The 15,482-nt window shown below is 49.7% G+C and overlaps 1 protein-coding gene across 1 annotated transcript in view; it reads left to right on the forward strand.

Moving 5' to 3' along the window:
- Window positions 1-9,551: 9,551 nt before the first annotated feature.
- Window positions 9,552-15,482, forward strand: part of TBX2 (T-box transcription factor 2) — a 64,699-nt gene continuing 58,768 nt past the window's right edge. The window contains exons 1-2 of the mRNA XM_058164105.1: window positions 9,552-10,935; window positions 15,119-15,386. Coding sequence (XP_058020088.1) covers window positions 10,553-10,935; window positions 15,119-15,386 — 651 coding nt within the window. The 5' untranslated portion in view covers window positions 9,552-10,552. The remainder of the gene's footprint in view (window positions 10,936-15,118; window positions 15,387-15,482) is intronic.

Consider the following 15,482-nt stretch of genomic DNA (forward strand, 5'->3'; position numbering starts at 1 on the left):
CCAGCCGCTTTTGACGTTCCAAGGCAGCACTAGAACTCACCGCCTCCGGGTGATTGGGTGAAAGTCGCTCAGTCGCCTTTCACGGGAAAGGCCGAACTAGAACTCCCGGTCTCCCGGTTGCTAGCCTGGTGCCTTAACCAACAGACCAAACTGGCTCTTAATATTCAACCACCTCCCTCTGCCTGGACTAGAAGATCTCCCAAGGTCCCTTCCAGCTCTATTCTATTCTTAAGAATCGCCTTCCTTAATCATTAGCCTCTCGTTTTTCCTCTCCGCGACCCACCAAGTCCCTTGTTCTGAGAAGGCAGTGGAGACGGAGACGCCGGGAGTTTTGTTTCTTGCCTGGCTAAGGTGGCTCAGTGGCTAAGACACTGAGCTTGTCGATCAGAAAGGTCGGCGGTTCGAATCCCTAGTATAGATCTCCTGCGGGAGCAGGGGGGTTGGACTAGATGACCTCCAAGGCCCCTTCCTGTTACTGTTACCTGCCCAACCGCCTTGTCAAACAAGAATTGGGAAGACGCAACCGAGGTGAGCCTGGAGGCTCCGAACAGCTCGGCTGCGAAGAGCCGAAAACGGCTGCCTGATTTGGGGAGGGAGGAACGGAAACAGCTCTCCGCCTTCGTTCACCCTTCCCCGCTCCGCATTTCTCCTGTCGGCGCGTTCACACGAGAAGAAACCAACCAAACTCAACCCGGCTGCTATCAAGCCCGCTTTCCTCCCCCCTTCCCCCAATCTGGACATAAAAAGGTGCCTGCGAGAGTCGCGGGGAATTCCCACCCCCTCCTCAAAATCTCGCTAAAGGTGCAGCGACCAATCGCGGTTTCTTTTAAACCTTGGTTCTTTCGCGCCGGAGATTCAAGCCATGGTTTATCCACCGCAACAACCGCGTTCGCTTCACAGGTTGCTTTCTATGAGGACAGCCTTTACCCGGACCCAAAGCCGACTCAACAAGCCACGTTACGAGTTTGGGGAGTGCCTTAAGCCATTCTCCCAACGAATCGCTCTCATCTCCCAAACTGTAAAATGGGGTAGGATTTCCTAGTGGCCTCTCATCCCGATTGATATCGCGCATTAGCTCTCCATGGCATCCAGCGCTGACTGATGCCTTTTAATAACATTTGTTAGGCTGAAAGCGGGTTTTCAGCTGCTGTTTGATTTTTGGCAGCCAAAACTTATCTCTCCTCATTTTTTTTAATCAGCCAAGATTGATAAAATATTCCTAGCGTTATTAAGTTAATCCTAGGAAGTTTCGAATATATGAGAGAAAGAGGGGAGGAGAGAGGAGAGAGAAAAGGAGGAGATAGATAGATAGATAGAAAGATAGATAGATAGATAGATAGGTAGGTAGATAGATAGATAGATATGATAGAGAAAAAGAGTAAGATAGAAAAAAATGAGACTAGATACAGATATAATGAGAAGAAAGAGTAGATAGATTAATGGAGGAAAAATAAGTAGAGATAGATAGATAGATAGATAGATAGATAGATAGATAGATAGATAGATAGATAGATAGATATGATAGAGAAAAAGAGTAGATAGATTGATAGAAAAAATGAGAGTAGATAGATACAGAGGTGAGGAAAGAGTAGATAGATTGGAGAAAAATAGAGGATAGATAGATAGATATTGGGATAGATAGATATTGAGAGAGATGGATAGAGAGAGATAAGTAGATAGATGATAGAGATGATAGAGAAAAAGAGTAGATAGATTGATAGAAAAAATGAGAATAGATAGAGGTGATAGAGGAAATAGCAGATAGATTGAAAGAGGGAAAATAGATAACATTGAGATAGATGGATAGAGATAGATGATAAGTAAATAGATGATATAGATAGGTATGGTAGAGAAAAAGAGTAGATTGATAGAAAAAATGAGAGTAGATAGATATAGAGACGATAAAGAGTAGATAGGCTGATAGAGAAAAATAGAGTGTAGAGATTGATAAGAGAAAGAGAGGGGGAAAGAGAGAGAGAGAGAGAATATCTCTAATAAAATTAATGGACACAGATTCCATTGTGCAAACAGCTTTGTCGCCTCTTAGGAACCGCATGGGCAGGTTCACAACTAGTTTAACCACAACTTTAGTTACCCAGGGAGAATGACTGACTCACTCAAGATCAGGTAAACCACTCCATGTGTTAAAGCGTACTGTGTAAACTGGGGCACCCCACTCAGCCGTGTAATTTATAACGTGGGATTTATTTGGGGTTCACCCTTAGCGGGCACACAATGCCAGCCGGGTGTCAAAACAAAAAAGTTTTGGATCGCTCCCTAAAGCCTCAGTAGATTCTTCTCTGCCTCAAAAAAAAAACAAAAAAAAAACGTTCAGGTTAATTCCAGGAAAATTTCTGGAGCTAAAAACTTTAAGGGGATATAAAGTTAGAAGGGTTGAGCTCTTCAAAAAGGACATTTTCATTAGGGTGGGCTAAACTATGACTCTAAAGAAACTTTTAAAAGATGAGGCTTAAAAGTTATACAGTATTTTCTTTTGGAAAATTTGCCGGAATTGAAAACCAATTCCAGGGGGTCAGAACTAAGTCATAACTGGAACTTTACTCCAGATAGCACAATCAAGTTAACACCACCTGCGGGTTTGTGTTTGTGTGTCTATTTGCTCATTTGGAGAAAGTCTCGTTTAACTTATTGAGCTCCTGTAAATCTCAGGAATGATTAGAAGTATGTACCCCTGGGGTAAATCTCATCACCCACAAAATATTGGCAAGGCATTTATTATATTTCTTACACATCCCTTTTGCTAGTTAGGCATTCATTTCTTCAAACCAGCAAATACCTCTCAAACCAGCAAATCTGAACAGGGAAGATTCCTTAAATAATACCACCTTTAGCTAAAATAAAAGTGAAATTCGTCACCTCTGATAATGTAAATTTCAACAGAATTAAAATCTTTGTATTCAAAGGGTCTCTGTATTTAAACTAGGTTGAATTCTTTGGGGAGAGGGGGGTGTAAATCGATGGTGAAACCAAACAAAATTAAACCCTAAGCGGAAAAGTGTGGAAAAACACCCTTTTTTGAGGCCAGCTGGATTTTTATTTTAGTAACGATAGAAAAAGGGCTGTCTTGTTGTTGTTGTTTTATTGATTTATTTATGCTAAAACATTTCTGTAGCAGCTCGTCTTTCAACCCACTCTGGGCAGCTCCCAATCAAGATCAAAGGACATATTAAAAACAGGTTTAAACTGTAATGCTAAGCCGATGAAAACATGGCAGCCTTCTTTAGAAAGCTTTGCTCAATTTCCCATTCCAGCTTTAGCCCCGGGATCTCTTGGTGGTCTTCCATCCAAGTATTTCCCTTCCCAAACTTCTTGAGATTAGCCCAACTCCTTTTTTGGTGACCCCTGTGCTAGGGACATGGTGGCTCAGTGGCTAAGACGTTGAGCTTGGTCGATCCAAAGGTCAGCAGTTCAGTGGTTCGAATCCCTAGTGCCAGGTAATGGCTCCCGTTACTTGTCCCAGCTTCTGCCAACCTAGCAGTTCGAAAGCATGTAAAAAATGCAAGTAGAAAAATAGGGACCACCTTTGGTGGGAACATGCCGGCCAAATGACCACCATGGCTTTGAAACAGAGATAGGCACCGCCCCCTAGAGTCAGGAACGACTAGCACATATGTGTGAGTGGAACCTTTACTGTTACCTTACCCCTATCCTAGCCACCCTATTTATCACAAATACTGGTGTCCTTGACTTACGACCGCAACTGAGCCCCGCAATTTCCAGGGCTAAGCAAGACCGCCATTGAGTGAATTTGGCCCCGTTTTGTGACCTTTCTTGCCACCCTTAAGTAAACTGCTATAGTTGTTGGGGTTAACATAACACAATTGTTAAATTGTTGAATCTGGCTTCCCCATTGAAGTGGATTGTCAGAAGGTCGCCTGGAAGGTGGATTACTTGATCCCAGGGATACTGCAACCCTCCTAAATACATGCCAGTTGACGTTTTGATTAGGTGGTCACCCCGGACTCTACGACAGTCAGTCGCAAGTGTGAAGAACTGGTGGCAAGTCCCTTTTTTCTCAGCTTCATTGTAACTTCAAACAGCCACTAAACAAATAGTTCCAAATCGAGGACTGCCTGTCTTTTGGGGGAAAGGTGGTTTGGTCAGGGAGCTGTTCTGATTGGCTCAATTCGGAGTGGGAAGAAAAGGCCCAAAGGGGAGGGGGGAGACGTGGCTCGTTATCCCCCCCACCCCGAAACTACTCCAACCTCTCTTTCCCCTCCCACACCTGGCTGGTCTGAGTAAGTTTATCTAAAGCTGATTAGAAGCGGCCACCTAGGGGTCGGGCCGGGATGGGGGGGGGAGAGGACCCATCGGCCTGTGCCTATTGGGACGGGGAGGGGGCTTTTCTACGCCCCCTGCCCACTCCCAAGATGAAAGGCAAATCAATAGGCCGGGAAGGGGGGTGGGTGTCTGGCGCAGAGGCCCGTTGGAAGGATGGCGGAGGGCAGAGTCGAAGATGCCCCTCCGACACCCCTCCGCGCATCCACGCGCACCTGCCTCGCCGCTTTTTCGCCGGGCTTCTTTCAAACTCCTGGCGCCACGGGGCTGTTGACTCACCACCTTCTCCCCACCCTTTTTTTTTGGGTAATCAAGACAAATGCAAAGGGCGGAGTGGGGGGGGCCCCGCGACCTCCAGTTCTTCCAGAGGCGTCTGGGGCTATCTGGGGAGTGGGCGGAGGGGGGGGTCCCGAGAAGGGCGGAGAGGAGGAGAGAGAAGCCGCTGCTGTCTTCGCCTTCAAAACCGCCCCCCCCCGCCCCAATAAGCTCTATCTAAACAAAACCGGCTTTTGCCAACTGATCGCCATCTCGTCTCTCTCTCTCTCTTTCTATCCCTTCTCTAACCCACCTCTCTCTCTCTCTTTCTGTCTTTCTGTCTTTCCCTTCCCTAACCCGTCTCTCTTTCTCTGTCTTTCTCTCTCTCTCCCCCTTCCCTAACCCCGTCTCTCTCTCTTTCTTTCTCTTTCTCTTTCTCTTTCTCTTTCCCTTCCCTAACTCCTGTCTCTTTCTCTTTCTTTCTCTCCCTTCCCTAATCCCCCTCTCTCTCTCTCTCTCTCCTCTCTCTCTCTCCCCTTCCTAACCCGTCTCTTTCTCTTTCTCTTTCCCTTCCCTAACTCCTGTCTCTTTCTCTTTCTTTCTCTCCCTTCCCTAATCCCCGTCTCTCTCTCTCTCTCTCCCTCTCCCTTCCCTAACCCTCATCTTTCTTTCTTTCTCTCTCTCTCTTTCCCTTCCCCTAACCCCTTCCCCTAACCCCCGTCTCTCTCTCTCTTTCTTTCTCTTTCTCTCTTTCCCTTCCCCTAACCCCGTCTCTCTCTCTCTTTCTTTCTTTCTCTCTTTCTCTTTTCCTTCCCCTAACCCCCTCTCTCTCGCTCTTTCTTTCTCTCTTTCTCTCTCTCTTTCCCTTCCCCTAACCCCCGTCTCTCTCTCTCTTTCTCTCTCTCTTTCTCTTCCTTCCCTAACCCCTCTCTCTCTCTCTTCCTTCCCTAACCCCTTCTCTCTCTCTCTCTCTCTCTCTCTCCTTCCCTAACCTGTCTCTCCTCTCTCCCCTTCCTAACCCCCTTGTCCTTCCTCCCCCAAGTAAATTCTGCTCCCCCGGGAAAAGCCAGGAGCGTTAGCAAACAGAGCCGCTCAGTTCACAGAGGACCGGAGCAAAAAAGATCAAAGCAACTGAGAGTCCTTTGCTCTTTCAACAGTGATCAGATCCTGGCTACGAATTGCGACATCCGTCCTTAAGGGGCTCTTTCTATCTCCTACGAGTTTAAGCCAAAGCCATTTCGGGGCATTTGAGCGGGCTTTAGTTCGGAGCGGCTCCGGATTTAAGTTCGCTACAGACTTTGAGCCATAATGGATGAGTGCATCCATGCATTCCAAAATTAATATATATACATATATATTAATATATTATACATGTATATATACATGTATGTATACACACACACATATTTATTTATTTATTTATTTATTATATTTATATACCGCCCTTCTCCCGAAGGACTCATATACATACATACACACAAACATATATATACATACATACACGCACATACACACACACACACACGCACATATAATACACGCACGCGCGCGTTCTTGTTCTCCGGGGCCACAATCTTGCGCAAAATTCAATTCCCACCACACAGCCCTCCTCCGATCTTCCTCCGCTGGAGCGGCGGAAATTCAAGAGATCCAACAATTTGCCGCGAGCAAGGCTGGCTGTTTCCCCACAACCCCGAGTTAGGATGAATAAAGCCCTAGGATTGAATATAAGTCAATAAACCGAACTTGGTTTGAGTTAGGCTTGTTTATCGGAGGACTTAGGTGTGGGGGGGACGGGGGACGGGGGACGGGGGACGGGGGACGAGCGGGGAGCTGAAATCCAGACCGTTCGTTTCTTTGATGGTGCAGCGGATTAGGTAACCCCCCCCACCCCACCCCACCCCAGATAATTCAATAACCGGCTTCCGCGTGTGGTGGGAACAGTAGCCATCCGTGTCTTCGGGAGTTTGAGCCAGGGCCGTTTTCTTCCGCTCTCTCAACTTTGGGGAAAGTCTACCCAAACTTAGCGCAAGTGAAGTCGGGCGTCCTATAGCTGTCCGAGGCACCCCATTTGGGGGAATCCGGCGCGGTTCGGAGCGTGAAATTCCCGCTTCCCCTACCAACGTTCGCGTGTCAGTTTTTTTCCTTCTGGCAGAAACCAACTGCTAAGCGAGTGGGTTTAGGGAAAAGCTTGCCCAACCAACCTCCCTGGGCCTTTTCTGTGACCCCCATCCCGGTGGGGGGGAGTGGACGAGACGAACTACCCGGAGTAGATTAAGGTTGCAAAGCGGGTTGGAGGCGCGGCTGCGTTCACACGTACTAAACGCGGGTCTTCCCCGGTATTTCCCCTACTCCTTCTGCAGGTTGCTTTTTAAAATAATAATATTTTTTTTTAATTTCCCCCTCGTTTGGGATCACGGGGGAACCCTGAGAAATCTCTCCCGCGGGTTGCCCGATGGCTCTCGGCTATGCTGTCACTCACCGAAGGGCCGGCGCGTCTCGCACGGTCTGCTGAGCCCGGCGCTCGGGATTGCCCGCTGAGGTCGGAGGTTCTCTGCCACTCCGGCTGGGCGACGCAGAGAGGCTCTTAAAGCGGCGATGCTCCGAGTCTGCCGAGGTCGTTGCTCCGCTCCGGCGATTTGAGAAATCCTCCCCCACCCCCCGAAATCCCACGCTGAGAGGAGAAAGCCGCGCGGATCTCCCTGCAGCCGCTTAACTCCCCCCCCACGCCCTGATCCGCGTTGGAGAGGGGGGAGGCACGAAAATCGCGTGGGCCTTGGAGTGGGCCCTGCTTTCAGCTGCGGCGCGGCTTTATCCTTCCTTCCTTCCTTCCTTCCTTCCTCCCTCCCTCCCTCCCTCCCTCCCTCCCTGGTTTTTCCATTCAGCTTGCCCCTTCCTTCCTTCCTTCCTTCCTCCCTCCCTCCCTCCCTTCCTTCCTTCCTTCCTTCCTTCCTTCTTCCCTCCCTCCCTCCCTCCCGTTTTTCCATCCAGCTTGCTCCTTCCTTCCTCCCTTCCTTCCTCTCTCCATCCCTCTCCCTCCTTTCCTCCTCGCTCCCTCTCTCCTTCCCTCCTTCCTTCCTCCCTCCCTCTCTCCCTCTCTTCCACCCCAGTTTTTCCATCCAGCTCCTTCCTTCCTTCCTCCCTCCCTCCCTCCCTCTCTAGGAAGCGAGAGCCTTAAACTCAAAATTTTGCCCTGGGAAGGTAGGGCGAAAAGAGGCCCTTTGGCTGGATTGAATCAAAGGATTCTTTACCCGCTCGATCCCCGGTACTCTCTTTTGTTCCTCCCCCCCCCCACCACCACCACCACTCCTCCACCTTCAAACTGCACGCGCAGGGTGGGGAGGGGGGGAAGCGCGCACCTCCCAGGGAGCGCAGCTCGGGGCTCAGGCCGGATCGGGCGCTACTAACTATAGAGACCCCAAAGGGCTGCACGAAGTTGGAAGGAAAGTGCCGCTTCTAAATCGGGATTTACTCCCGAGTAAAGAGGGAGTAAGGGCTGGCTTTGCTGAGGCTCACGATTTGCACCAGCCTGCAGGACCCCCAAACGAAGCGGTTTATTCCTAGCCTTTGGGGGGCCGCAGGAGTCGGTCAATCTTCCGCCGGCCTCGCAGAACCGGCTTCGCGGATTCGGGAGGGAAGCGGCGTCCTGCGTAGCCCTTATTATACCGGACCATTGCAAATTTTTCCGATCTGTTTTTGCAAGAGAATTCCTTGCCGGGCGAGATTATTTTACTTGCAGACGTGACGTCGGCGACCCGAGTTCCTTGCCGATTTGGGGCATCCGTGTTAGCTCTCTCCACGAGAAAGCTGCCCCGGGTCCAAGCGCGTCTCCACAGACGCGTTTAGGTTTTAGGACGCCCGGGGGAGAAAGAGGAGGAGAGACAGATTGGGATTGCGAGAGAGAGAGAGAGAGAGAGAGAGAGAGAGAAGGAGAACGTGCGAAAGGGAAAACCCGAGAAAGAGGCGATGGGCTAGGACTGCAAGCAGGCTGGGCGCGTCGGGGCAGAACTCGCTCGGAAAGGGGACAAGCGAAACCTCATCCAGGGTTCAAAAAACCGGCGTCGCATTCACACCGAACCCTCAAAAATGCGCGCGTGTTGAAAGGTCTTGGGAAGGGGGGGGCTTATCGGCCTCCCTTTTAAGTCCTGCTTCGTGGAACTAGGACGCCCCCGTGGGTCGGTCGACCTCGCGTCTCTTGTCCCTGACCCCTCCCTCGTGCAACCCCCCCCCCCCGCCCTCCCTCCCGGGACGCCAATCTTCTGCTTTTCGCTCTTAGGTTGCGCTCCGCTGCGTTGGGCGGCGCGTTTGCTGTGGCTTGCTGGCTCCCGGCGGCCTCGGGGAGCCCGTTGGCAGGAGCTCCGGAGGAAGCTGCCTCAGCTTTCGTGAGCCACGGCTCTGCCGCCGGGAACCCCGGTCTTTGGCGAGAGAGGGGGAGGAAGCCTCTCCCAAGGCCTCGAGCGTTGGTTAATATTTTATTCTGTTGACATGTTTGCTTTCTGGCTAGGCTTTCCGACACCTTCTCCCGAAGTCTTCCTCGCTCCCCCCCTTCCTTCTTTTCTCCCTCCGCCTCCTTGTTTCCTCCTCTCCCCTGAAATAAACCGCTTTCTTTCCCCCTTTCTTTAATTCTGCCCCCCCCCGGCCGCCACCATTCCCCCCCCCCGCCCCGCATATGGGCCCAACCTGTCAAAAACCACGCCTCTGGGCTTCCACAATTGGTCTGCGCTTCGTAAAATCCACAATCATTAAGGGAGAAAAGAGAGAGAGAGAGAAAGACGGGGGTGGTTAGGGAAGGGAAAGAAAGAGAGAGAGAGAGACGGGGGGATTAGGGAAGGGAAAGAGAGAGAGAAAGAGAGAGAGAGAAAGAGAGGGGGAGAGAGAGAGGGGGAGGGAGGGAGGAAGAGAGAGAGAGAGAGAGGTGGAAACGCGCCGGCGGGGGAGGGGGGGACGCGGGTGGGCGGCGGGTGGAGCGGAGCGGAGCGAGCAAAGAGGTGGAGGAAGCGGGGAGCGGAGCAAGGCGGCGCACGCCAAGACAGCCCCCAAAGCTCTTTTGCAGAGCGAAGCCAGCAGGGGAAAAGAGAGCATTTCCAATCCGGAGTTCTCCCGGCCGGGAGCGATGAACCGTCCGGCTCTCCTCCTCGTCCAAGCCGGACGGCCTCGATCCAAGGCCGGAGCTTCGCCCTTCTTAAAAGCCGAGGAAACCGCCTCGGCTTTGGTTTTTTTGCATTGAAGGCGGAGAGAGGAGAGCGAGCCCCGGAGCCAAGAACTCGCTCTTCGCCCCCCAGACCAGATCCAACTCCCGGGCTCGCTCGCTCGCTCGGAAGGGCCGGGAAGTGCTCCGAGACTGTAGGCGCCCGGGAAGTGGGGGGAAGAGAAACTCTGCCCTGCCCGGACTGCTCCTTCCCGAAGTAACCTCCGAAGTTTTTCAAACTCGTCTGGAGAGGCGCTTTTTTAAAATTTAATTTAATTTAATTTAATTTTTTAAGAGAACCCCGAAAAAGCCTGCAAGATCCCGGAGGCGTTGAGGAATCTCCCTCGCCTGAGGAGAAGAAGGAGGGGGGGAGGCTCGGATCTTCTTGATTTTTTTTGCTTGTTGGTCGATCTCAGGAAAGGAGGGGGGGTCCCTTCCCGCGGGCCTCCCCCCTCCCCCACCCCGCCGTTCGTGGCGGCGAAGAAGCCCCTCCGGGCGGCTCGGAACCTATCCGGGGGCTTCAAATCGCGGGGTTGCCGGAGGCCGTGGAGGGGGCCTGGGCTGCCCCCCACATTTTCTGCGGTGCTCCCTTCTCCCCCCCTCCCTCTTTGGCGAGCCCTGAAGGGACGCGAGGACGGCAGCCTGGCTGAAAGCGCCGGCGGGTTGAAACTGACTAGACCCCCGCCGCTGAGCGCCAAGCAAGGCGGGCTGAAATTCAGCGGGCCGCCGGCCGAGGCTTCTTCCTTTCCCCCGCTAGCCCTCTCTGCCTGGGGGGCCTCGCTCTTCCCGCCTGGCTTTGTGGATGTCCCGATGAGAGATCCAGCGTTCCCGGGGGCTGCGATGGCTTACCACCCCTTCCACGCGCCCAGGCCAGCCGACTTTCCCATGTCCGCTTTCTTGGCGGCCGCTCAGCCTTCCTTCTTCCCGGCGTTGGCTCTGCCTCCCGCCGCCCTCACCAAGCCCTTGCCGGATCCCAGTTTGGCTGGAGCCGCCGCGGCCGCGGCCGCCGCCGAGGCCGGCTTGCACGTCTCGGCTCTCGGACATCATCACCAGGCCGCTCATCTGCGGTCGCTGAAAAGCTTGGAGCCGGAAGAGGAGGTGGAAGATGACCCCAAAGTCACGCTGGAAGCCAAAGACCTTTGGGACGAATTTCACAAACTGGGCACTGAGATGGTGATCACCAAATCGGGCAGGTAAGGAAGACCGCCCCCCCCCCTCCGCAGCCGCAGCGATCCGCGCCGCTAATAATAACAACTAAAATAATCAGGTTTTAACTGGGAAGGAGAGAAAAGGCAGCTTAGTCATTAATAACCACAATAATCACAACCATCACAATCCTATAGTCAACTATCCCTGGGCAAGTTCCTTTTTTTAAGGCAAGCTGCACACACGTGCACACACACACACACACACAAAAAGAACCAGGAGTAAATAGGAATAATAGTGGCATATGCAGAATGATTGTTGGTGTTTATGGACCGCAAGCGGGGGGGGGGGGCGGGGGACACCAGCCAGTGTTATCATCATAAAATAAAGACTATTATACGACGCTCTTCCCTTTCGAAGCTAAGTAGTGCAGAAAAAGTAAGAAGTTTCTGCCTGGGTAGAGACGTGTGGATGAGATTTTGAGGCCACCAGGTTCCCACAGAGCCAACAACAACAACAACAATAATAATATAGGCAGAATGATTTTAGTACTTACTGTGGAGCGAGAGAGAGAGAGAGAGAGAGAGAATTCAGCCCCTTGTCCAATAATAATGATAATGTAGCAATAATTATATAAATGCAAAAGGTTTTTAAAAATAATTTTTATGGAAAGAAGGAGAATTCAGCCCCTTGTCCAATAATAATGCTAATGTAGTAGCAATAATTATATAGACGCAAAAGGATTTTTGAAGTAATTTTTATGGAAAGAGGGAGAATTCAGCCCCTTGTCCAATAATAATTATAATAGCAATCATGATATATATATATTTTTATTGGCCAAGTGTGATTGGACACACAAGGAATTTGTCTTGGTGCAGATGCTCTCAGTGTACATAAAAGAAAAGATACCTTCATCAAGGTACAACCCTTACAACACTTAATGATAGTCATAGGGTACAAATTTAACAGTTAATGATACAACACTTGATAGTCACAGGGTACAATTAAACAATCAGGAAACAATCAATTACAGTATAAATCGTAAGGATACAAGCAACAAAGTTACAGTCATAAGTGGAACATATATCCAGAAAGATTTTTAGCATCTGTGGTGGAAAGGAGAATTCAGACTTTATCCAATAATAATAAAATGGCAACAATAATAAGTATGCAGAATGATTTCTTTTATTACTTACTGTGCAGAGAAGAAAAAATCCGGTCCTTGTCCAATAATAATAAAACAGCATAATACGAAGCATAATACGATATATACGAAGAAGGATTGATTGTATTTATTGTGGAGAGAAGGTGAATTCAGTCCTTGTTCCATAATAATGATAATATAATAGCAATAATAATAATGCAGAAGGGTTTTGAGTATATATTAGAGAGAGAGGGAGAATTCAATCTTTTGTCCAATTAACAATAAAAATAATCCCATCACACATGTTTTGTCCTTTGGAAGTAAGTGCAGAAAAAGAGCGAGAAGTAAAGTACAAGCATATAATTTCCAGAACCCCTCTTGGTGTTTTCCGTGGGCAAAGAAAGTAACTTCTTCCCCCTTTCCACGAGACGAGACAGGCTACGCCACGTTGCTAATAATATTTGCAAATTCTTACTTCGGGCACTGTTTTTTTTCCAGTCTGCCCCCTCTCACCCTCCTTTGCATCCCAAATAGCTAGGATGGTATCTGGGTGAAAATCACGTTGACCCGGGAGGTGAGCTTCCGTTTGGTGGGGGGGGGTTTAACCTGAAAATCCTGATACAAGGGCCGAGGGTCGGTTTCAAGGCATGGGGGCTTGACAAGGGACCTGGAAGCAATTAAAAAAAAAGGATTATTTCCTGGATGATCTGAAGAAAAAAAAGACTTTTAATCCTCCCTTAGAATTCTGATTTTTATTCCTTAAAATTCAGGAATTTAGGCTTTATTTCCATGTGCAATTTATTTCTATTTAAAGGTTGACCTTTCTTTCTTTCTTTCTTTCTTTCTTTCTTTCTTTCTTTCTTTCTTTCTTTCTTTCTTTCTTTCTTTCTCCTTCCTTCCTTCCTTCCTTCCTTCCTTCCTTCCTTCCTTCCTTCCTTCCTTCCTTTCTTTCTTTCTTATATTTCTTGATGGTATCTCATCCGGGCTTTCTCCAATTCTAACTCATTGAGCAAATCAGGAGGATTTAAAAAAAAAAGAAAAGAAAAAAAAGCCCTTCTGTTTTTATGCTCAAACATCTGGAAATCCACACCTGGAAATAGTTGGTGATCTAGGAGGAAAGGGGACGGCCGGCAGGAAACCCCCTCAGGATCCCGTGCAAAAAGTCTGGAAAGCCTGCAAGGTGGCCTAGTGGCTAAGGATCGGTCCCCGAAGTAGAGGGGGAAAAAAACCCAACCACCCGCGGTCTCCATACGAGTAAATTCAAGCGAAAGACAAAAAGCGAAAATGCGCGTTTGTAATTTCTTTTTCCGGCTTTTCCCCGCTTGGAAGGAAATCGAGGCCGTTCACAGCTTCGAGGCCGGTTAAATTGATTTGATCTGGATGGGAGGGGGTGCGTGGGTGTCGCTGCCACCCCGGGTTCCCCCCCCCACCTCCTGCGCCTTCCCGAACCCTTTTTAATTTCGGAAGCCCTCAAAGGTTTTAACAGAGGGCATTTTATCCTTAGGCATTTTTCTCCTTTCCTTCCGCTCGACTCTCCCGATGGCCTATTATTGTTCGCGTTTTTTTTAAAAAAATCACTTCTTCCTATCAATAAAGGGGTCCTCTATTCTCCAGCCCCCACCCCCTTCAAGTCCCCCCACTAGCCTCGGTGTGATCCCAGCCAACCTCGGACACGGCTTGTTTTAAGTCAAACCCCGACCAAGATCCCGCCTGGTTCATTCTCCAAGAGAAGAACTCTATAGGCTTTGAATCCAGATTTCTGGTTTACTTTTAATTTTAAAGCCGGACAAAGGGTCCTTCTGTAATAACCGCCACCATCAATATCCTCATCATCCTCACCATCAAAATATTTGGCATTTTGGGTGCAAAACCTAACTCGGGTTCTTTTGGGTGCGGAGAAGTCTAAGGCGCTCCATTGAGTAGGGGGTACCTGTCTTTAAAATGACTGGAGTGATAGAAAGAGGGGTTTGCCTGTTGTTGTTTTTTTGTTTACTTGACCTGGGAAAACAGTTGATCGTTTATAAACCTTCTTCGGGTTTATAAAGCAAAAAATAATAATAATGATTGGATCCGATCGAATTAATTTCCTAACCAAATGCCGGTCTGGATTGTCCCTTCGCCTCGAGTCTTGGCTGGATAGCGAAGGAGAAAACTGGGCCCGGTTGAGCCGCAGGGCTAAAATCGGGGCGATTCCCGGTGCGGGGGGGAGGGGGAAGGAAGGAGGCCTTACTCCGGAGTAATTCCTCAGACTTTCAGAGGAATTAAGACAGCCCCCATCCGCACCCAGCCCGAGTAAACGTGCGGCCTGCACCAGATCTTCACTTTCTTCTTGGGAGCTTTGGTTAAAATCTGGAGGGGGAAAGATCAAAGAGGCCTGTTACTCGGGAGTAAACCGAGTCTCCCCCAGTTGTTTTTTTTTTTTACAAAAAAGGGGGAGCTGTATAATAGGAAGGGGGACAACAGACATTCAGCCGTCGGAACAGGAATGAGGCATGGCCGTCTTAACAGCATTATGGGGAGGGCCCCCTGGCAAAGCTAGGACAACTACTCACAGGTATAAAAATGTAAAATTAAACGTAGGTTTATTTTATTGGCACTTCCGACAAAATAAAAAAAAACACATGCTGTGCAGCAAGAACTAATCAGACCTTTGAACAATGCGCGAGGCTTGGAAAAACACAAGAATAACCCAGTAAGCCATAAGGTTGCTGTATTGTCTACGGTACACAAGGTGCATTGAAGGGTTAACCTACGCAAGATTAGTAGGGGGCCCCGATGCTCGTGGGGTCCACGGGCAAGCGCCCCTCGGGCCCACGCGTTTAAGACGGCCCTGATGTGAGCAGGAAAGTTACAGAGAATCGTGGCGTTTTAATACTAGACAGTAACCAGGTTCGCTCATTTTGACCCTGATATGAAAGGGAGGCGAATCGGTAGCAGGTGCGTAACGTGGGTTGCAAAGCATGGCGCGATTATTCACAATAAAGTTATGAATAATAACCGCCGCCTGTGACTTAGCCTAAGAGTTATTTTTCTGTCTCTCTCCCCACCCCCCCACCTTCCTCTCCCTCTCTCTCTTTCGCCTCCAGACGGATGTTCCCCCCTTTCAAAGTGCGGGTCAGCGGCCTGGATAAGAAAGCCAAGTACATTTTGCTGATGGATATTGTGGCCGCCGACGATTGTCGCTACAAGTTCCACAACTCGCGCTGGATGGTGGCCGGCAAAGCCGACCCGGAGATGCCGAAGAGGATGTACATCCATCCGGACAGTCCGGCCACGGGCGAGCAGTGGATGGCCAAGCCGGTGGCCTTCCATAAACTGAAGCTGACCAATAACATATCGGACAAACATGGATTTGTAAGTGGGCGCCTTCCTTCCTTCCTTCCTTCCTTCCTTCCTTCCTTCCTTCCTTCCTTCCTTCCTTCCCTTTATCCAACTTCCTTCCTTCCCTCA

This window comes from Ahaetulla prasina, chromosome 1 (assembly GCF_028640845.1).
Source record: "Ahaetulla prasina isolate Xishuangbanna chromosome 1, ASM2864084v1, whole genome shotgun sequence".
Lineage (NCBI taxonomy): Eukaryota > Metazoa > Chordata > Lepidosauria > Squamata > Colubridae > Ahaetulla > Ahaetulla prasina.